Genomic DNA, 21,906 nt, shown 5'->3' on the forward strand with positions numbered 1-21,906 from the left:
CTGCCACAATCTGACACAAGGAGGAAAAAAGTGAAAAAGACAGACTGTGTTTATCTCCGGGATGTGAAGCCAGAAGAAGGCAAAAAAATAATGAAAAACCTGGAACATCTTAGTGTCATCTGCACTGAACCTCTGCAGGCAGCCAGATGCAGGTACTTCATATATCGATCTGTTTGTTTAGTTTATTTGCACAATTCAGCAGCATCTGTGAAGCTATTCCGAAATATTCATAGAAAAATGCGTACATTTAATTGAATTCATTTTAAATTGCCCCTTTGTCTCATAATACAAAAAAGATTATCTCAAAACTTCTGATAGTCGCCTCACAACATTTGAAAATAATTAGTAGAAACTCAATAAACACAAAGCAGTTGTTAACGATTTGTTTTGTCTTTGTCTTGCTGCTATTGATCGCTTGAAAACTCTGATATAAGAGCACGATGTAAAAAAATAAAATAAAATTCTATCTTTCATATTAGCAGCGAAAATATGTAATCATATATATAGACAGAGAGACTATATATTTTCTTAATTAACAGCAATTCAGATCACACAATATACTTCAGCCTGTTAATATTGCTTAATCGGATCGTAGCAGAGTGGCGCAGCGGAAGCGTGCTGGGCCCATAACCCAGAGGTCGATGGATCGAAACCATCCTCTGCTATCACATGTTTTAAAATCAGCGCATGTTAAATTTGGTGTAAAATTAAACATGCTCATCATAAAGACTCACATTTACCTGCTGGATCGCACAGGGCCAGGGTTACCTACAGTCTGTTTAACATATATTACTATTTCCATTTTGCATTTTCTTGCCATTCTACCATGATTTTTGTAGTATTTGTGGAATTATAGAATAATAACTAAACTAGTTTAACTTACTATTATAACCAACAAAACAATACTAATGTGGAATGGGGGGAATGGAAGGAAATGGGCGCATGCTTGGACACAGGGGTATAAACAGAATAGATCGCAAATTACGAACCTACTTTGATAATGAATAAAACATAGCAGCCAAATAGCTTTAAATATAATTAAAGTAAACATAAAATAGCAAAGCTTAGATTTATTTTTGACTAAAGTACAGAGATAAAAATGGACTGAATGAAAAAAAAAAAAAACATAACGGTGCCCGTGTAGGACACGTACACGTAGCTTCTGTACTGAACTGTAGGTGGCGTTCCAAGGAGAACTTTCTTACTACCAAGAAGAAGAAGACGGAGGCGGAAGCTCTTCCATGGAAACAACAGACGCTTCCAACTCATACTCGTTTATGTTTACGTAGTAGGTGGGATATGGAAATAATGTAGTTTAATTGGGAACTCCTGAATGTTGCATAATTTATAATTAACTATACCGACAGGAAAGGCATCTAAATGACTCTATGTCGATTTTCTTTGTGCAGTTTGAAGTTTTAGCTTTAGCTACTTGCTAGTCAACAGTAGTCTCTCGTATGCAGGATAAATGGTGCCCAACATGGGTTAGCTACTGTGGAAATTGCGTACATACATGTGATATTACATATCGAACTGTATCAAGGAGCATTTTGCCAGAAAGTGGGTGTTTTAAAAATGTGGAAACTAGGCGGCCGAAACTCCGCTGTGGATCGAGCTCAGGCGTTGCTGTCCGCAAAGAGGAGCAACGGAGACGCTCAGGGCTCCAGGCAAGAGTCCTCATCCAAAACACGGGTATGTACCGAGTTTTCTTTAGCTGTCGCCTCCCTCCCTTTTTAAGAGCTGTCTGCTCTTACACGGGAAAGTTACCTTGTCTGTGGTAAAATCAAATTTGAAATTCTTCAGCATCATAGTTAAAAGCGATTAAATAATTTAATTTGTTTTCTTGCGTTACGTTTGGTAACAATAATATCAGAATCTTTATTGTAACTTTACTCTGATGCAATGAAATTTTGCATATAAGATAAGATAACCTTTATTAGTCCCACACGTGGGAAATTTGTTTTGTCACAACAGGAAGTGGACAGTGCAAAAGTTATATAGCAAAAATTAGAATACAATAAGAATAAAATACTGTACACAACTATACAGAAGAGAATAAAATAAAATACTATATACAGTAGAATACATAGAATAAAATATACAATAGGATAAAAATAGAATATAAATGCTGTATACAACAGTAAAAATACAACTTTGTCAGAAAAAGAGTATTGCACTTAGTGTTATTGCACATGTGTGGGTGTGTGTGTTTGATCAGTTGGAGTCTTTGTTGTGGAGTCTGACAGCAGTGGGGAGGAAAGACCTGCGAAATCTCTCCGTCCCACATCATGGGTGCTGCAGCCTGCCATTGAAGGAGCTGCTCAGTGCTGTCAGAGTCTCCTGCATGGGGTGGGAGATGTTGCCCATCAGTGATGACAGCTTAGCCACCATTCTCCTGTCACTCACCACCTCCACTGGGTCCAGAGGGCATCCTAGAACAGAGCTAGCCCTGCGGATCAGCCTGTTCAGTCTCTTCCTGTCCCCGGCAGAGATGTTGCCACCCCAGCAGACCACACCGTAAAAGATAGCTGAGGCCACCACAGAGTCATAGAAGGTCTTCAGGAGTGGGCCCTTCACTCCAAACGACCTGAGTCTCCGCAGCAGGTACAGCTTGCTCTGTCCTTTCCTGTAAAGGGCTTCCGAATTATGAGTCCAGTCCAGTTTGTTGTCCAGATGAACACCAAGGTACCTGTAGCTGTCCACAGCCTCAATGTCCATACCTTGGATGTTCAGTGGTTGCAGTGGAGGATGTTTGTGCCTGCAGAGTCTACCACTAGCTCCTTGGTTTTACTGGTGTTGATCTGGAGGTAGTTCAGCTGGCACCAATCCACAAAGTCTTGGGTCAGTCCTCTGTACTGCTTGTCGTCCCCATCAGTGATGAGGCCGACTATTGCAGAGTCATCAGAGAACTTCTGCAGGAAGCACTGGGTGGAGTTGTGGGAGAAGTTTGCAGTGTAGATTGTGAAGAGGAACGGAGCCAGAACCGTTCCCTGTGCCCCCCCCCCCCCCCCCCCCCCGTACTGCAGATATGAATAAACAAATAAGTTAAATCTAGATAAAAATGTATAATTTTAATGAAAATGATCAAATAGAGGTTTTAAAGTGGTTTTGCATTGCTGCTCACATCTCTGAGGGCAGTATGTATGTAAATTGCAGATTGTGTGGGTGTAGTTCTACTCCTTGTTACCAGTGCTTTAATGGAGCAGAAAAATGGAGTGTCATAGAGGTTGTTTCTCAGCTTGTTGATACTAGTTTACAGCAGTGGTTCAAACAGGCTGTGAACACGGTGGGTGGTATTTTCACTCCTGGCCCTCATTCTCAGTTGACCGCTCTGCTGCTATTCAGGTCCAGGAGTTTTGTCCCACTGAGCTGTGCTTACCACGTGATGCAGGTCCTTCCTTTCAATAGCAACACTTCAATGTGACATTCCCAGTGGTGCTCTTGTAGAAATTTACCAGCAGATTTTCAATTTAAGCTTTCTAAAGAAGTATTTCTTGTGAGATACTATAAGTGCATTTGAGCTCTTTAAATAATTATTTGATTTGTGTAATTTTAAGTCTTTCATATTTTGATGGAATCTTTAATCTTTCCTAAAGACCAGCTTTATTCTATGTATGTATCTATCTATCTGTAAACAATGGATTATATAGTATTCGTATTAAAGGTATGATGCCTTCTCACTCTGCCTGGATGGACGCTGCTGGTGAGGCACCTGCTGCTTCGGTAGCTGCTAAGTAGGACCTTTGAAGCCTACATTACATCCTCTTGCTGCCTGGGCAGGTAGGCGGAGGCTGGCGTGGTTTTATGAGGAAGCCAGAGGTCAAAAGCTATACCCTGCTTCTTCCTCAGGTCGCTAACCTGCTGCATAGCAGTTAGTGCCTCCTCAAATGATCCCCTAGCTCGTGATGGCTTATACGGAGAATTCATAATGACCTTGTCTTGGCCAGGAAGGCTGGAGAGATTGAGCCTTGGGGTACCCTTATCCAGCTGGGGGCCCATGTCCTGAAATAGCTCAGCTTGGTAGGCTGAGAGCAGGATGACCACGTTCAGATTTTATATTGACTGCGCTTCCGATTTATAAACCTTTTGGTACATGGAGGCTGTGAAATACTCCATCTTACCTGGAAGGTTTGATCCCACCGACACAAGTGAACGTCTGTTTGGATAGAGATGAAATTCCACTGACTGCTCCACACTAAAAATTGAGCCCCAAAATTTGAGGAAAATGTTTAGTAATGGCTCATCTTCTTTAGACACACTGGGACAGCAGTCATTAGCTGCTTGGTGGGTGCCTGGCGAGTGGGCAATATTTTTCTGTCTTACAGATCCCTCTCCTCCCCCCTGATTGCCATACAGGCAATGCAGGGGGGATGGGGTTTTTTCTCCGAGATGGTCAAGGGAAAGTAGGTGACACCTGGGCAAGGGTGGGACACGACATCCTTAACCTTGCCGCCACTGGCGTTACCCTGAGAGGAGCCAATATCCATGATTACTAAAAGTTAGATTTGACAACTAGCAATAGCCGCAAACACAAACCACAAGCTACTTGTCTAGCTAGTTTTTTTAACATGCAGTTTGCAGCAACACAACAGCTGCTATTATAACAAGATGTTTCCTTGACAAAAATATATAATTACATTGTAAAAGATGTTCCTGAAAACCAGTAAAACCCACATTCGGACTACCTTAATGGCTGTGTCAATAAACAGATTAATTGAATTATCCTGGTCCAGGACTGCTGAGGAGCTCTTAGAGAATGAGAATGCTTGGTGTGGGGCCAGTTAAGGGGTCAGGGGACCCCGTATCCTTCAAGTGATTGGTCTGTCTTAGACAGATGTGGTGGTACTGGAGCTTCCATGACTGGTCATGCCAGAAGTTTCTTCCCAGTGAGATTCAGAGTGAGGTTTGATAGAGATGTCATTCAAGTCGTTGTGACTCTGAAGTATAATTCACATGTAGGAGCAGAATGAGGTGCTACAGTAATTAAATCTTAAAGCACTTCTTACATAAATATAATCTGTTTCTTTGTAGGTTTCTGTAGGGGAATCTTTCAAACCCAGATCTGCTCCCCCCGAAACACACAAATTATTCTCAGATCTGAGCGACTTGTCCTCAGTCAGTTCAGCTCCTGAGTCTGGAGGGGATGTTAAAGCTACGGATGCTGAAAAGAACCATGGAAGAGAACTGGATTCAAACAAGGTAACTGCTAATTGTTGCTGTTGCTCAATAATGGAAGACTACACATTAGTGTTGTTGAACCCAGTAAATCCAACTTGACATGAATTGTATAAGTTTTTAATAATTAATCAATTTATAATTTTTTGGTTAGGGTCTCAGGCCGCAGAGCTCTCTGGGAGGAGGAAGCAGGTTTTTGAAGAAGGCTCCACCACCAACAAACAGCAGCCAGTCACCCGTCAACAGGGACCAAATGCACCCTGAATCTGAATCAAGGTAAGATTCAGCATATAAAAATTTGGTTATTAATTTGCACAAAGAATAAAATGTTTTCTGATGTGAAGTTGCCTATTTTAATATCTCTGGTCAGAAATGCATCATCTTCACGGCGTGCCACTCAGACTGCATCCTTGACTAGACTGGCTGAAATTGAGAGTCGCATCCGGAGCCGCAAGCAGGCGCAGGAACAGGCAAGACAGGAGACAAAATCTGCCCTCATTCTGACTTCAGATTTGGGAGTGTCATCATCAGCACCAGCAAGAGTCACCCAAACCCCAGAGACATCTGTGCAACAGTCTGTACAGTCTAGCAGTGACCAGAGCCTGAGGGGAACCCGTTTCCTTAAGAAGAAAGCAGCTGGAGCTCTTGAAAACACTAATACATCTCTTACTATGGCTCCAAAAAGTGTAGGTGTTAGTGTGAGAGTCAGGTCCAGAGCAGCAGATCATGTAGCATCTTCAGAGCGTTTGGAGACAAAGTCAGTTAAACTAACGAGTGGTGTCAGTCTGGAAAGTGATGAAGAAGACATGAAGAAACTGCTTGGAGACTCGCAGGACTCGACAGACTATAGCTTCTTAAGACCTGGGAGACCTTCCTCCATGAAAAAGTCAGATAAGGTACACTTGGGTGTTTTTTTTTGCTTGGTTCACTCTCATTACTTACAGCCTATAAACTGACAGCATCATTCTGATAGGCGTGAAAACAGTTTTAATAAGAAAAAGAAACATTTTGAACCCAGTTTTAATAAAAGAAAAAGTTGTTTATTACAGGAAATTGGAAATTATCTAAATTGAATGATTACGAAGGCAGAGCTAAATCATTTTAACATAATAGACAGACTTTTATGCATGACAGACTTTCATTGTGGAAATAATGACAAGCCACATTCACACAGTGGTTGTTAATCATGCCAGACATGTACGTGGTTAAGCCATCAGGCCGTTTTCCTGCAACCTGCACTGTAAGGGTTAGAGTGAAAACCTGATAACGTTTTCACTTTGATGGCTCAGAGACACCGTTTTATCAGCTCAAAGCAGCTGTGCTTTCTACTCATACAGGTATTCCTCAAAAGCAGTCATGAAGTTCACTCCACTCCACTTACTGCCAAAGTAATTCCTTCACCACCCTCCAACACAGCACCACCTCGCTCCTCTGCTTCTTCTAACCGGAGTTCGCCTTTCCGATTCACTGGCCATGCCCAGGCCCGCTTCAGCCCCTCTGTGCTCTCTTCTTCTCCCTCTCCACCCCGTGTCTCCTCCCCACATCCTCCGGAAAGACCGGGCACCTCCTATAGGCCAGAAAGCCCACAGCGATCCCTGTCCTCCCTCTCAGGACGCAGTGAAGTGCTCTCTCTGGACGAGCTTTTCCCCGTGGAGACGGGATCTGAACGCCCACTCAGTGAGATGAGTTCAGTTTCTTCTGAAGGTGAGAGGTGCTCATCAAATGCATTTAGTCCTAGTGTTCAAGAGTTGATTGGACTCAGCTATGTTCTTTGTGTTTAACTATTAATAGCAATCTAGGAGTATGATGTATTGATCACTCCTAGGAAAGAGAGGGCAACATGGCGCTCATTCCTTTGTACATTAACGACTTTATATCTGAAATAAAATCACTAATGTCCAAATGAACATCTCATTACTGCTCGTATAAAAGAGAAGGTTACAGTGTGGTCATTCTTCTGTTCAATAATGAAGTAATGTTATACTTGAAGAAAAATCATTAATGACAAAATGAACTCACAGGATGAATCTAATTTGTTTGGCAGTTCTTGGAAAGCTTTTCATGAAGGCAGAAAACAACATTTGTGCTTTCAGAGGGAAAAAGGGGAATAAAGCATGTATTATCAGTCTCTCGAGGACCTTTTTATTGTATCGAGCCACTGTGAGTTTTAACAAGCTGCTGCATTTGATAGTGGATTAATTTGATAACAACAGGACAAGAATAGATTTTATCTTCTGATGCACAATGGCAAACACAGGTATTAGTTAAACCATTCATCTTTCAAGCATGTCCATATTTGCAGCATCATCAGTCATTCCCTCAAAACACACAGTTTTTTTTAAAATTACTACAGTTTAACGTGCAAAGAATTAACTTAGTTTAGACTATCTGTGTTTTGGGATATTCTTTTTAAAAGTATATATCAATAGATAGTTCTTTTTTAACTATTCCTATGTAGTGAAGTGCTTTGTAAAAGTACAAATAATGTAATAGTTTGGTTTAATAACTGTGATCTAGTGTCCCTGTCATTACCACATGGGAGGTACAACTTCTAGGCCCAAAGACATTGATAATATTCGCAATAAATGTATCTTTACCAGTAATTGATACTGTTGGAGCAGTATGCTACTGGCAGTCATAGTGACCTGAGCTTTATTTCTAGTACCCTGACGTGCATTGTAATAGACTCCGGCCTCAATCGGGCGATGGGGGTGTGTGGTGGGGCGTGGTCTGCGGTGCCGGCAGACCACGGCATCCGCAATCACGCCCGCCGTGTTAAAACACGGGGACTCAGGGGTTGGTGTGGGGTTGTGGTGGTGTGATGCAAATATTAAATAAAGATGCCTCAAAACATGGATCTGTGGTCCCGTCGTGCCTTAATTCCACCACAGTCACATAAACCAGTGTTATGAGATTGTCTCAATTTACAAGTTAGCCTCTTTTAATATTCAGTTTTCAGTTTTTAATCATCAGGTGTTTTTAGTGTCTTTTTGTAGCCTTATGCATTGCACTGCCAGCAGCTATAAACTGAGTAACATGTTATAGTCGGCTACATGAATATAGACTCTTAAATTCTGTCATTGTGGTTTTATGTTTCTGCAGACTTCAAGATTAATGTGATGACACTGGATGACCTTGCACCTGCTCGCCTTGAATTTAATGCAGAAACACCAAGAAAACAGGTGGGAAATGACAGGAATTAGTTCCAAACAAGTATAAAGTGAAGAAGAAAGGAGAAAGTTTGCCATTCAGTGTAGCATAATTTAAAGAGGACCTATTAGTTTCATTTATAGCACCATATTTGTATTCTTGAACTCTGCCAGAGTAGCTTTGCATGATTCAGAGTTCAAAATAATCCATATTTATCTTTGACTCATCATATCTGTGCCTTGGTGCAGCCCCCTCTGTTCATAACCCATCCAACCAACTCTGCTCTGTTGGTCCAACCAACCAACTCTGCTCTGACTGGCTACCCCTCATAAACTCATGATTTGAGCAGTAGGTGGCTTGGGCTTCTTCCACACAGCTGTGTGCCAGAGATGACCATATTAGACTACACTTGAGTTTTTGGCCCGCATAGATGACTTGCACATATGACCTGACTAAACTTTGAGCATTTTTAAAATGAATGGTAGCCACTGTAATGGTAAATGCATGAAAGAAAAGAGCATAGCAGGTCCACTTTAAAGGAAATATTTGTTGAATTGCACTGATTATATCTATGAAAACATGTTATACACAAAGTCAAAGCAAACTTTGAACACATCATCAAAATATCATCTTTTCAGATATGGGGAAACAGGTGTGTTTTGGACCACAAGACATAATTGTTGCAGTTAAAATTATTATAATTCTGATTTCCTCATCAGCTCCAAATGGAACATCCAGGTGTTGGCTGCTAAATGCTTCACTATGATCCCTAGCTGTTGCTTACTTTGTGTGCTGTTGGGTTAGGACTGCTGCTGCCACAGACAAAGAGCAGCAATGATTACCAAAAGAATTTGGTTAAATGAAATAAAAACAATGAGTTTAATGAGAAGGACTTCATTATAGACACTGAATTTGTTGTTTATATAACACGAATAGCTGGCCACCTAGGAAGCCACCAGCTAGAGTAGTGTCAAAGAAAAGGAAGAAATATTTTAAATTGCTCTTGATGTGATTTCACTGACTGCCTGATGTTCCTTATGGCATTAAATAGTGAGAAAGAAAGCACAAGGAGCTGTGACTCAGGTATTAATCACAGGTTCCTGATGTTATGTGCAAACATTATTCCACAGTGCACACATTAAATAAATCCTAATCAGAAAAAGATAATAACTGTATGTATGCAAAGTTGTATCCTTGAGTCTGTGATAGTGATGAATGATAATCGACACCCTGAAGTTAGTGTAACGCCACTGATATTAATGCTGGAGACTCTAAATTCTGTCCACAAGGACATTTTCTCTTTGGCGTGGTGCACTGAAATTTGCATTAATAATGAAACCAAAAAATCTTACATCATAAATCAGCCATGTGTTAAAGCCTCACATTAATAACCACAAGCATTAAAACACATGTGCAGTAATCTGGATATTTACTTGTGATATCCTAGGATATGATTATAAGTTTGTTTTCTGTCATTTCCTAAATATGATTCTTTCTCTGCTCTAAAATGGTCAAAAAAAGTTCTAAAGATTTATTAGAATAAACTAAATAGAAATAAACTAAATAGAAATAGAAATTTTATTCCTCTGTGGCAGTGGAAAAATGAACCTTTGACTAAGTTTGAATTCTAAGAGGCCCACAGAAATGAGATGGTATAAATGTTGCTTCCTGGACTGAAGAGTGAGGCCAACACATTTTTTTCAGTTTTAAATAGACTGAGTATAACATTAGCATTTGTAACTTTTTTAACAACGCTATCCTATACAATAAACCTATATCATAAGATACATTTATATAGAGGGAATCAAACAGATTCACTCTATATTCTAGAAGTATCTGCTAATTAGTGCTAAATAACCGCACTAATTAGCTGTGCTAGAAAGTTCAGTCACCTACACTAGAGCACAAACTTCTTGTTGTGTTGTACCGCACACCAAGCCGTATTATTACCTGTATTATTATTAGTGGGGTGGCTGTAGCTCAGAGCAGGTAGAGCAGGTCATCCACCAATCAGGTTGGTGGTTCGATCCCTGGCTGCTGCAGTCTGCTTGCCAAGTATCCTTGGGCAAGATACTGAACCGCAATTTGAGTGGATGTGTGAATGTTAGATAGAAGCAGTTAGGCTCAGAAAACATGCTGGTGTAAATGAGTTGATGAGACATGTTGTATAAAATGCGCAAGTAGAAAAAGTAGAAATGCTCCAAAAATACTAACAACACAAATACTGTTGAGTGGTCCAGTTTACAGACTTTAATTGAAGGAGGTGAACCAACTGACAGCTGTTCTGCTGAGATATATACAGTGAATTATAGTTATCCTGTCTCAAGGAGATAAATGGGGCAGTAGTAATCCTCCTATTCTTGAGAGGATGAACTTACATTTTGAGATACTCTTCAGCTGGAGAAAGCAACTGTTTACTGCATTTTATTGTGTTTGTCAAATTTCCTTGCATGCAGGTGAAGGCTGAATGTTAGTATACGTATAATATTCTTCAGGGGACCCTTTGTCTGAGATCTCTAAATTCTCTGAAGGACTCCCTAGACTGATATCTTTGCTTTCATGAAACAGGGTTGCCCTGTTCCAGGATCTCCAGACAGAAAGCAGCAGCTACACGAGGAGGAACAGCAACAAGACCAGCTGCTGGATTACCAAAGTGACTTTGAGAGTGAGAGCAAAACAGAGCCAGATTACAGTGCCAGTCAAGTGTCAGAGGATCTGCAGAGAAATGGAGGTGAAGAGAAGATGGTGTCAGAAGTCAGAGATGGGGGTTTGGATTCAGACATGTTTGATGGGAGGACAGAAGATGATTATTCGAGAGCTTTCTCAGAAGCAAGTCATTCCTCCACCTCACGGACCTCAGATCGCAGTCACACTTCCAAGTCAAACAGCCAAGGCAGAAGTGAGGACTCCAGATCGTCATTATTACATGAGGGCCAGGCTTCATATCAACAGTCGAGGAGACGTACTTCAGCCAGAAAGGTTTTAAAAGAGACTGCAGTACAGACCCATTCTGGTCCACTGGCTTCAACATGGCCAACAGGTTTGTCTGCTACACACAGTGTTGGGAAGGTTACTTTTAAAATGTATTCCACTACAGAATACAGAATACATGCCCCAAAATGTATTCTGTAACCTATTCCGTTACGTTACTCAATGAGAGTAACGTATTCTGAATTCTTTTGATTACTTAATATATTATCATGCTGTTTACAACTACATGAATGTACTATTGCTGTGATTTATTACTGTTACTGAAGGTCCGCGGCTCCAAACCGTAGTAAAGGGACCTCTGGCTTATATGGCGGGTTCGTGTCGGGCTCGTAACCGAAAACTAGCTTTACTTTGTTGTCTAGGTCAACTTTGCTAGCGAGAGACAGAGAGAGGCGTTGAAAGGCTGCTCCAACGGAACTTATTGTTTTTGGAGGAAAACACGAACACGGTGTACAGTCGAGTCTTAATAGCTTACTTACAGCTGGGCTCGTCAGGCTCTCTTCTTGGCTGCAGTGGTTATTATTATATTTGCATGCTTCCAGCTCCCGTTTTTGCTCGATGACTTTTCCTTTTTCTCCCTCCCTCGCTCACAGACACATAACGTGTATGGCAGTCCATTCTCCCTGCAGCACGGACTACACTGCCTATGATGCTACATTCTTTAGAGCTATACCTGTAGCATTCTGCCTATTAGCTTAGCACAACAACAACAAAAAGGCCTCTCTCACCCAGGAAACATGCAGAGAGAGAGCGTCACCCTGTAACCATGGCAACCGTAACGCTGCCGCCTGGAACGACAGAACGTAGCTGTCAAACAAAACCCAAACAGGCCTGACCCGCCACAATATGAAACAGGAAAGTACTGCCGTGTAATCCATTTATTTCAACAAAGTAACTGTATTCTAAATACCACCTTTTTAAATGGTAACTGTAACGGAATACAGTTACTCATATTTTGTATTTTAAATACGTAACGGCGGTACATGTATTCCGTTACTCCCCAACACTGGCTACACATAGTATTTGTCTATCTAAGATGTGAGAGAGACCACCATTTCTCACCAAAATTCCTTTAAATCATCTTATTAAGTAAAAGGAGATCTTGTTTGTATGAAGGCGCTAATCTGAACTTTATCTTGCATTGTTCTTTGGATCTAAGAGAAATACTTATTTACTTTTTAAAACCCTGTAACTAAAATGCCAGAATAAACTGATATGCCTGAAGCTGACTTAGAAAGTCCACAGAATCCACAAACTTCAGAGCATTTTAAAGGTCAGGCTCTGTGGCTTCAGGCATGTGCAGAGAACTAGGAATAATTTTGTGTTGTTGGACTTGAGTGAGCGAGATAAAGAGTGAACTTGGCTGTGCAATACTCTGTAGGTAGGTAGGAATTTTAAATTGGATCCTTAATGCAACAAGTGTCACGGGAGCAGCCATTTGGCATTTGCGTTGCCTGCGAGCACTGGAAGGCAGATTTAATGAGTGACGAAAGCAGTGAATTGCAGAAATCAATACAAGTTAAGATGAATTCATGAGTGAATATCTGAAGTTTCTTTTCACAAAAGAAGAGAAGCTTGAAAGCTGTTTCATGTTGGTGTTGATTGACAGGGACTAACATAAATGAGTCGATGATTATGTATGCCGATGTGAACCAGAGAGGTCCCCATTTTCTGAGTGGGCAACTAGAACTTATGTCTTATCACATTGAGCTTTAATTTTCTTTTTTCAGATATTCCTGCTGTGGACCCTATGGTGAGCATGACCTACATAAATCCTTCTCCAGTGGTCACTCATACCCTCAATGCAGAAATGGTAGAAGGTGAGAACCAATAAAACAAAATAAAATACAAAATAATTAAAAAAACATTATATATTTTTTAACATATGTACTCTTCCCATGGTCGATGTTTAAAATTTTGCTCTTTCACGTGCTTTTTTACCCCTCAGCTGTAAAAGTCTGATTGGGTATTGTTGTCACCCTGCCAGGCGGGCAGGCATGCTGTAGGGGTTTTCAAACGGATACCATACCAAATCACCTCCAAAAAATCTTCGATGAGTTTGAATCTCAGTGACATTGACCTCAAAGTCAAGGTCAGAGGTCAAGTTTTCAGAAAATCTTATGAATGCAAGAACATGAGAACAAAGCGATGTAGTATTTTAAAATTCATACCATAGGTGTACCTACTAAGAGCCTGGGGTGTACTAGTACATCAGGCCAATTATGCTCCTCATTGGCTAAAAAAAAAAGTGATCATGATTTTCTCCAAAATGCTTCAAAAATAAGATTTTTGATGGCATTTTCCACATGATCTTGCTGACAGATTAACTAACAGACGGCTCTGAAAACACACTTTCACTGAGACTCTTCACTTTGTCAAGAAAACTAGAAAGTTGTCAAATTTTGGATTTGTCACACTGATAACAGAAAATCTTTTAAACCTGGATCCAGATGGTAATTCTCAGGGATTATCAGGGTTTATACAAGGATGATGGCAAATTTCAAGTGAGTCATACTGATGGCTGTGGTGGGGCCATTTAAAAAAAAAAAGTATGAAGCTGTAGCGCCATCTACAGGTGATATACTGGGAGACAGTGCCTTCCAGATCAGTTAAATAGTTAACGACATTTTTTGTTACTGTCATTTAAACATTCATAAATATTTCAATTTAACCTTGCAATGTGTATCCCTTGGTTCTCCATCAGCAATCAGCACCTTCAATCCAGCTGTATTTGTTCTCAATGAACTGCTAAAACAGCAGCTTGCCATCACAAGGCGGTTCATTGAAAGCAACCGCCACCTGCACTCCAGCCTGGTGCAGAGTCTGGAACCACCAAACTACAGATATACCACTCTCGAGGACACCAAGAAGGTAAAGTATACTCACGCACTGGCTGTGAATAACACTTATCTGTAGCTTTTTGGCTCAGTAATGGAAATAACAGACATTTAAAGTGTACTCATTGTACTAATTTCCAGCTCATTATTTTTATTTTTCATCTCCACAAAAGTAATTTCAAAGCAATACTGGTCAAAATGTGACTTAGTGAAACTTTCCCCTCTGTTTTCAGCTTATCCACATGCACAGATCTCCCAAACTGACAATGAAGGAAGCTTTAGAGGAGGTACTGCAGGAGATGAGAGAAGACCATTGTATGTGACCACTGTGATTGCAAGGACCAGAAGCTGGATCGTGTCTTTATTTTTAAAGACATTTTTATAAACATTTAAAAACTTTTTTTTTCCTTCTCAGTGGAAAATTACTTTATTATTCATAAAACACTGCATGGAATTTTATATCAAGTGTCAAAATCAAGAGCTGGCAGCCAAATCCATCACTTTAGGTTCTTAATACTGGAGTGGACATTATAAGGCTGTGGTCTGCTAATGTAAAGATGGGCACACCTCCACAGCACCTGCAGATAAGGTAACTAATACAGAATGCAACAAAGTTGAAAGCTGATGCTGAAGGTAGATAAATTCATCAAAAGTGAGAGATTTAATAGCCTTAATAGTTATTTATATGCCAAAAGACAACTTCTGTTTTCAAAGAATGTAATTTTTGAATTCATACACCATCAGTGATTTGGAGTCATAGGTGGAGAATGGAGGCATCAAAGTCACAAAAAAAAGGCATGGCGGTACAGCACATTTCTCAACATTGATTTTTATGTAGAGTTAGTTTCATGGCCTGCATTTTTAATTAAATTTAAGTTTCATTAGGATGCATTTGGTTTTAATGCTCACCCCCAACCATGGATGTCATATTCATGCTTGTGAAACAGGTTGTTGGGTGTATGTAAGCCTTCTTATAGAACTGCACTCACAATTCACAAATTACTATTAATTACTTGACTGTATTATACAGACTTGTTTTTTTTTTTTTGCATGATTGAGGTGGTCATGTAGACCAGATGAAATGAATGGGTTTAAATGGACACACCAAACAGAATCTTAAAAGCACTTTCTTCTAAGATATAATATTAAAGAGACAACTTAAGCCAATAATCATTCAGTGAAATAAACGCTTGCAAGGGAAGTAACAAAATGTTTATTAAAAAATTAACACATACTGTACGGTGTTTTTACAGTTACCAGTTTTTCAATCTCAACCACCAATATTAACTTGAATTACTCTAACGGCAAGTGCAGAATTGAACAAAATCTAAAGACAAACTTCGATGGCAGGACCCAGGAACATTTATCGGTGATGTGGGAAGGTGTGTTGATGGGGTTGTTGAAGGCACAAATTCAGGCTGTAGTGTGAGTTGTCAATATGGGTCATTGAAAGGGTAGAAGGGATGTCCGGCATCCCTGGGAACACGCTTTCCTTCCACCTGCAGTAACAAAAGTTAAACACATTTAGCTTTTTTTGTTTGCATTTTGCAAGTTCATGTGTTAATTCTTGACATCAACTGCTTTTTCCTATTTAACCAAAACTGTCTGAAAATACGTATTCCACTATGGCTTAGCTAGTAAAAATCAACAACCATCTCCTTTGAATAAATAAATTTTTTATTTTTTAAAAATGAGCCAACTTAATAATTCTTTAATGACTTTATTATATTCACTGAAGAGATGGAACATTTAATATTCATATAATGAACATTTTCCAAACAACAGGTTTCCAAATCACACATAAGAGCTCCATAATCTAATATAAACTAACTTCAACCCACCCCCAACTTCATAATCATAGGATAGGTATAGTATTTATATTATTTTCAGCTCGTATTTACAAGATTTACACAAACATTGTGCACAGTGTTGCACTCATCACTTTGTTGTCTGCTCATCACTGCGGAGCTGATGTAGACAGTAAGAGCTACTTAGCAGTTATGTCCCAACATAAAGATTTATTAGAGTACCGATTAAGTCCACTTACTTCGATCATTGGTACAATGTAGCGCCAGCCTCTGGTCAGTGCTGCGATACTTTTCATTTCTTCTGCTTCAAGGGTAAAGTCGAACACCTGACAACATAACAAAACCCTTTACATACAACACAACATACCTCACTGTAGCTGGACCACAAAATGTAACATTTATTTAAATCTCACTTCACCTGTATGTTTTCTTTGATGCGGGACTCGGTCACACTCTTAGGGATTGTTACGACTCCACGTTGTGTCTGCCACCTGGAAATACAGGATTTGTGTTGATGTGAAGCTGCTGGAGGGTTTCATGACCATACCAGTGTGCATTTCTGCCCAGAGCATCAAGCACACAAGTTTTATACAAGTAGTATACTGCTTTTTTAGCTTTAGTTTGCTGTTTTAAAACTGCAAATGTGAGTAAAGGTGCCATGCAGTACACAGTTTAGATGCATACTGAGCTACAGACTAACAAGCTGAATCTGGATGTGTTTTTGATGATATCATTTGAAATGTAAAATTGGAAACATTAAGAAAAAAAGAATGTAAAAAGGTCGAAGATAAACAGAGACACAGTGTGATCTTTGCTAAAAAAAAAAAAGCAGAGTACTTTTGGATATTCTGATCTATAGATTTACCTCAGGAGAATCTGAGCTGGAGACTTTTTATATTTCTCTGCAAGGGAAGAGATCACAGACTCTTCCAACAGGATGGGTTCGTTCGGATGTTTCCAGGCTCGATCAGCAGACCCCAGTGGACTGTAGGCCGTCATCACCAGGCCCCGATCCCGACAGTGGGCCAGCAGCTCTACCTGGGCCAGATAGGGGTGGCACTCTACCTGTCCAGCAAAATTGAAGCAATACCAGGGTCACCTCTGGCATTTTACAAACACCTTTTATTACCGTCAACATCACAAACATCCTGTACCTGAAGGACAGTTGGTTTGACACTGGCGACCGACAGGATGTCATCAATCTGCCTGCTGTTGAAGTTGGACAAGCCAATGGCTCGGACAAGACCCTTTCCCACCAGTTTCTCCATGGCAGACCAGGTCAGCTTGTAGTCTGTATCATCATATAGCAAGGTGCCATCCTCCTTTCTGGGGAAAGTAACGTCTCCTCGTCTAGGAGCAATCCAAGAAGGTCTTAAAATACAGGCTTGTTTATCAGTTTGAGCATCAACTAACTTTTAAGAAATGTCATAATTTTTTATAAACATTTTTTTAATGAAGTAGTATAGTTCTTGTCAAAATCGTTTTAAAATCTAACTATTAAGCTGTGGGCAGATTAACTTGGCATAAGATAAGATATACAATAATCCATCAGTTATCTTGATATAACAAAGGGGGTTTTGGGAACATAAGCTAACTGTCTCATTATTGGACCATGTGGAGGCTGAGCTCACTGAAAGGCGTAAGGCCAGTGGATGAGGTAGAGGTCCAGGTATTCAAGTTTCAAGTCCTTCAGGGTCTTCAGGAGGGCTGGCTCGACATCATCTGGATGGTGCTTGCTGTTCCACAGCTTGGATGTGATGAACACATCCTCTCTTCTTAGGGACTGGAGCACAGAACACGATAAATATGAATTCTTTGTTTTTTGTTTTTAAAGACAGTAGTAGACCAGACTGGTCAGTAAAGTCTGACAGGTCTAGAATCAGTTGCTCTCAGGGGACACATTTTATGTGCGTTTTTACTGGAGCTTTGAACAGTTTGGTGAAGCAGTTCTACCTTTTCGGGTCCGAGCTTTTCCTGCAGGGCTTCTCCAATCTCAGCCTCATTGCCATAGATGGATGCACAGTCAATGTGGCGATACCCAGCTTCCAGTGCCCAAATAACTGCTTGTTTCACCTGTTAGAAATAAATATACAAGTTTCAGTAAGTACCCATACACGTTCTTAATGTTTGTACCAACAAATCTAAACTTAACATCCGAATCTGCTAAATTCTCAGACCAACAAGTAAAAAATAAATGGGCTGCAATTACCGGACATAAAACAATACTATATTTACTTTTACTTTTTTTTGTATATTACTATACAAAAAAAGTGCAACTTTATTGTGTGACATTAATATGAAGGAAAGGGGTAAACGCAACGCCGTTTTATTTTATTAGAAAGTCTCAAATGGCTTAAAAACAGGAGGACAGAGGTGCAGTTTCTACCTTTCCAGGCTCACTCTTCCATGTTCCCAGTCCAATGAGGGGCATCTTGCGCCCTGTGTTAAGAACTGCAAAGTCATTCATGCCTCTCAGAAGCACCTTAAAAAGAAAAGCAGAGTAAGAGCCAGTCAGTGAGACCTGCTCAACTCAGGTGGCTGTGAGTTTAGTATTGCCCTTTAGAGGGGTAAGTGGGACTCTTGTGTTCATCATATTGTGGCATAGTAGGGTGGACTTTGACAACTGTTTCCCTCTTTTGTTGCAGGTTTGCACTATACTGCTGCTGTCTTGTCACATGCTGTTTTGTTTGTTATGTGATGCTTTTATAACGAACAGTACTTTGGGGTGTAATTGTTTTATGTAGCTCTTTTATTAATGTGTGTAACATTTTATGCTTTGTTTTATTGCTTTAGTGGAGGTGCAGCTGCTTGTTGAGGGGCTAGGCACGTGAGGTGGAATCCCCTTCCCCATGCATGCGTGTACACACCGGGCATAGGTAGATTGCACCATTTAGAGTTTAGTGTGAGTGAGGTCTGCAGTGAAATCACACGGGTGAGTAATTGGTGGCACCCTTGGGCACTCCTCCCTGTAGGTTGCCTCCTCAAGTGGCCGGTCTCCACCATTTTGTTTAGTTATTCTTTCATCATGCTGTGATTGTTTTAGGGTAGCATCGTGGTAGGGAGTCTGGTCATTTTAATCATCGTTTGTTAATAAAGTGTTTTAACTATTTTGCCGTCTCAACCCTGCTACTTTAGGTGCCTTTTTGATTTTATAATTTTATGTTTTTAGTAGTACTTAATAAATTTTTGATTTGTAAACTTCCTTTGTCTCACCTCTGCCGTTAATAACGAGTCTGTGGGCTTTGGTAGCCAGTGCAACACGTACATTGGCTAGAGAAATCTTTCCTGGGGTGTAACTCCCTCCCCCAGGTGGCGTTGTCAACATCCTAGTTACCGTCCCTGGTTATTCCTCGTCGCGACACCACATTATTATCCCAAACATCACAGTCAAACAAATGAATATAAAGAACAGCTGAAGAACTGGTATAGCAACTGTCCAACCAGTAAAAGGAAGATCCAATTAAAGTCATTGACTGACAAATACAAGGAGAGACTGTGCAAAGCCTTTATAAGTTATATCAATATCAAAATTTAGCTTAGATTAAACAAAAGATCACATGATGAGAATGCAGCCAGAACACTAGAATTAAGTTTGTATACAGGAGTAAAAATATTAGCTTATGAAAAACATTTCTGAATTGAAAGCTTGCACATCTTAAAGTATGACAATTTCCAAAGTTGTTTTTGCACCAAAGGGAAAAAAGAAAAGCTGAAAAGGAAGCATGAAAGGAAATGAAGGCTGCTGACTTGCATTTTCAACAGCTAGAGGGATGTGATCATTCCCCTCACTATATAGAAATTACAATACTTCAAATAAAAAGACCTGAAAGTAAGAAACTTGAGGATTTTTCTCAGAGTTGGATTTGAGATTCAACAGACAAAGAAATTTCTCGAAGTGCACTCACACAAACATTAATTATAAAAAACCCATATATGCAAAATTGTTTCTCATCTAATTTTGAACACCATAAAAACACATCTGCTTTGATAATACCTACCATAGACGTGTATCAGTCAATAAGTAGTGCAAGCCCGGATGTGAATGAGCTCAGTGTGGCAGCGTGTAGAAGGAACTATATTCCTGTTGATCCAAGACACCTGTACCCGCCCTCTCTGACTCGCACCGCCTAACACAAACACTATCTGCTTGTTCCACGTTCCCATTCCTCTCAGACATCTTCCACTGACGGCATAAATAGTAACTGCTTTCAGCTGCTTCTGTATTCACCAGATTTTCTTTGTCTTATGCAATTTCAAAGGGATTTGTGTCTCCTTCTGGGTGCCTGCTAAGGATGTTTCACTTGTTAGGCAAATGTGTAAACTACTACACTATGAAGCCACAAAGTAAAAAAAACAAACAAAAACCTCCACATCAGTTCTGGTGGCTATTTGGTGCCTTTTGGGATTTTGAAGGCTTGATCACTAGATAGCAGAGGGTGGTGTAACTTTCCTCGGAAACAATTTATAGTCAGAATCTATAAATCATCTGTGAACTTCTTGGTTATCATCTATCTACTGACATCAGTAGCTTTCACTAACAGGCCCACACACTTTGTGGTTCCCACGTCAATGTCAGCTTTTAAGCACCTGATGCCTTTCTTTGAAAGCATTATAGAGAGACACATGACACTCTAAAAACTGAGCATTATTGATAGAAGTATGATCCCAGAGGGAAGGAGGGCAGTTTCTTTGTTTTGGCTGTTGAATGCATGCATGCAGTTTTATATCCAAATGACCACTGAAATGGCTCCAAAAAAAGTGGTCACCTACAAGGTGCATGCTGCTTTTTGCCCTTTGAAATAGTTCTATTGTTGGTTGCAGCATAACTGTTTTTCGCCTTTCCCCCCCTTTGTTAACCATCTTGTGGGACCTCATGAGGCTCATCAGGTTGGGAACCTAAAACGTGCCTCCTTTGGCTGAAATCTCAGTTCAAAACAATCTTGTTTCTTGTTCAATGCCCTTGATTCATTTCTGCGACACCTTAGTAAATGCATTACAACTAGAAAATGACTTTTATGGTTTTAGAGCTATATTTTGCCCTGTTTCAGCAGGTCTGACGGCTCTTTTTGATGTTGTATGTTAAACTTGTTTTCCTTTTGCATTCTTTTTTAATTGCAGGAAAGGAAAGCGGTGTTAATTTGGTTCACAACTCGACTGACCAATCTGCAAAAACATCAATATTTTCCAGATTTTCCCAAAAATCCCTGAAAGTCAGCTGGTTTTCTGGAAAGTCACGCGCTCTGCCACACCTCAATACCACTGTCCTCGCGCTCACTGTCCTTCGACATCAAAAAAACTGCTGACCCCCCCCCCCTCACACTTAACATATCTGCAAAAAAGGAGTGACGTTTGTATTATGTAGCAAATGTTAGCAAACAATGCTACACTTAGTTAAGAGGGAGCTACGGTTAGATAAAGTATTGTGGCTGTGTGGTCACTCGGTGGCTTCGCTTGTTGCTGAGATTATCTTCAGGGAAAAAAATGAATGTAACAGCTGCTCGTTAAAAACAGCAGCCGCCACACTTTCTGTTGAAATAACAGCCGGCTGCTGTTGTAGCTTCTATTGAAGCCAACTCTCACATTCTCTCGCGTTACTCCCTTTAAAGTCGGTTTTTAGTAGAAGTCTGCACACACTCACCCTGCTGCCGAAACCGACACACAAACGACACAGCGTCTGCTTTAGGAGCTGACACTTCAGTGACTGCATGCTGTAAAATTATATAACGTGAATTCTCCTTCACGGCTCTGTGCTCACTTTGATTCGTCAACTTACTGTTTCAAGGTTTTCAAAGCTGCCGACTTCAGTCAACGACCTGTTCCGGTTGTCCTCCTGCAGCGTAGGACCACTGTGCAAAGAGTGCTGTTTTCTGCTAAATGTTCAAAAACACCACCTCATCTTGTTGACGTTTTCCTTTTCCGGTATGATAGTTCTTCCATTTCCGGGG

General features: G+C 40.3%; 3 protein-coding genes across 8 annotated transcripts in view; 1 reads left to right on the plus strand and 2 right to left on the minus strand.

The window, feature by feature from the left end:
* The window catches only part of s100p (S100 calcium binding protein P), a 320,093-nt gene that overhangs the window by 131,136 nt on the left and 167,051 nt on the right, over positions 1-21,906 (minus strand). The window lies entirely within an intron of this gene.
* c23h19orf44 (chromosome 23 C19orf44 homolog) lies at positions 1,198-17,376 on the plus strand. 4 transcript variants are annotated; one of them, XM_085150778.1, is made up of 11 exons: positions 3,125-4,020; positions 4,150-4,498; positions 5,032-5,199; positions 5,330-5,451; positions 5,546-6,071; positions 6,513-6,879; positions 8,278-8,357; positions 10,894-11,365; positions 13,047-13,136; positions 14,021-14,187; positions 14,387-17,376. In XM_085150778.1, the coding sequence occupies exons 4-11, from the start codon at positions 5,429-5,431 to the stop codon at positions 14,474-14,476; spliced, it is 1,815 nt and encodes a 604-aa protein (XP_085006904.1). In that variant the 5' UTR covers positions 3,125-4,020; positions 4,150-4,498; positions 5,032-5,199; positions 5,330-5,428; the 3' UTR covers positions 14,477-17,376. The 4 variants fall into 4 exon arrangements, with proteins under 4 accessions (XP_085006902.1, XP_085006901.1, XP_085006903.1 ...); XM_085150776.1 differs by lacking the exons at positions 3,125-4,020; positions 4,150-4,498; positions 14,387-17,376 and adding exons at positions 1,198-1,692; positions 13,304-13,408 and having other exon boundaries at positions 14,021-14,128; XM_085150775.1 differs by lacking the exons at positions 3,125-4,020; positions 4,150-4,498 and adding an exon at positions 1,199-1,692.
* akr1a1b (aldo-keto reductase family 1, member A1b (aldehyde reductase)) lies at positions 15,351-21,877 on the minus strand. 3 transcript variants are annotated; one of them, XM_085150784.1, is made up of 9 exons: positions 21,735-21,877; positions 18,348-18,443; positions 17,915-18,034; positions 17,593-17,744; positions 17,116-17,311; positions 16,827-17,026; positions 16,380-16,452; positions 16,201-16,287; positions 15,351-15,652 (listed from the first exon to the last, which is right to left on the minus strand). In XM_085150784.1, the coding sequence occupies exons 2-9, from the start codon at positions 18,426-18,428 to the stop codon at positions 15,587-15,589; spliced, it is 975 nt and encodes a 324-aa protein (XP_085006910.1). In that variant the 5' UTR covers positions 18,429-18,443; positions 21,735-21,877; the 3' UTR covers positions 15,351-15,586. The 3 variants fall into 3 exon arrangements, with proteins under 3 accessions (XP_085006910.1, XP_085006908.1, XP_085006909.1); XM_085150782.1 differs by having other exon boundaries at positions 21,600-21,735; XM_085150783.1 differs by lacking the exon at positions 21,735-21,877 and adding an exon at positions 19,960-20,907.

The sequence above is a fragment of the Neolamprologus multifasciatus genome, chromosome 23 (genome assembly GCF_963576455.1).
Source record: "Neolamprologus multifasciatus chromosome 23, fNeoMul1.2, whole genome shotgun sequence".
Taxonomy (NCBI): Eukaryota; Metazoa; Chordata; class Actinopteri; order Cichliformes; family Cichlidae; genus Neolamprologus; species Neolamprologus multifasciatus.

What these genes read in the sequence shown, in the direction of transcription:
- c23h19orf44 (XM_085150775.1), top strand. Translation starts at nt 1,576, where the DNA reads ATGTGGAAACTAGGCGGCCGAAACTCCGCTGTGGATCGAGCTCAGGCG. An exon ending in CACCCTGAATCTGAATCAAG is followed by an intron (nt 5,452 to 5,545) that starts GTAAGATTCAGC and finishes ATCTCTGGTCAG; the next exon opens with AAATGCATCATCTTCACGGC. An exon ending in CCATGAAAAAGTCAGATAAG is followed by an intron (nt 6,072 to 6,512) that starts GTACACTTGGGT and finishes CTACTCATACAG; the next exon opens with GTATTCCTCAAAAGCAGTCA.
- akr1a1b (XM_085150782.1), bottom strand. Translation starts at nt 21,668, where the DNA reads ATGCAGTCACTGAAGTGTCAGCTCCTAAAGCAGACGCTGTGTCGTTTG. An exon ending in GGAAGAGTGAGCCTGGAAAG is followed by an intron (nt 18,035 to 18,347) that starts GTAGAAACTGCA and finishes TATTTCTAACAG; the next exon opens with GTGAAACAAGCAGTTATTTG. An exon ending in CACTGGCCTTACGCCTTTCA is followed by an intron (nt 17,312 to 17,592) that starts GTGAGCTCAGCC and finishes GATTGCTCCTAG; the next exon opens with ACGAGGAGACGTTACTTTCC.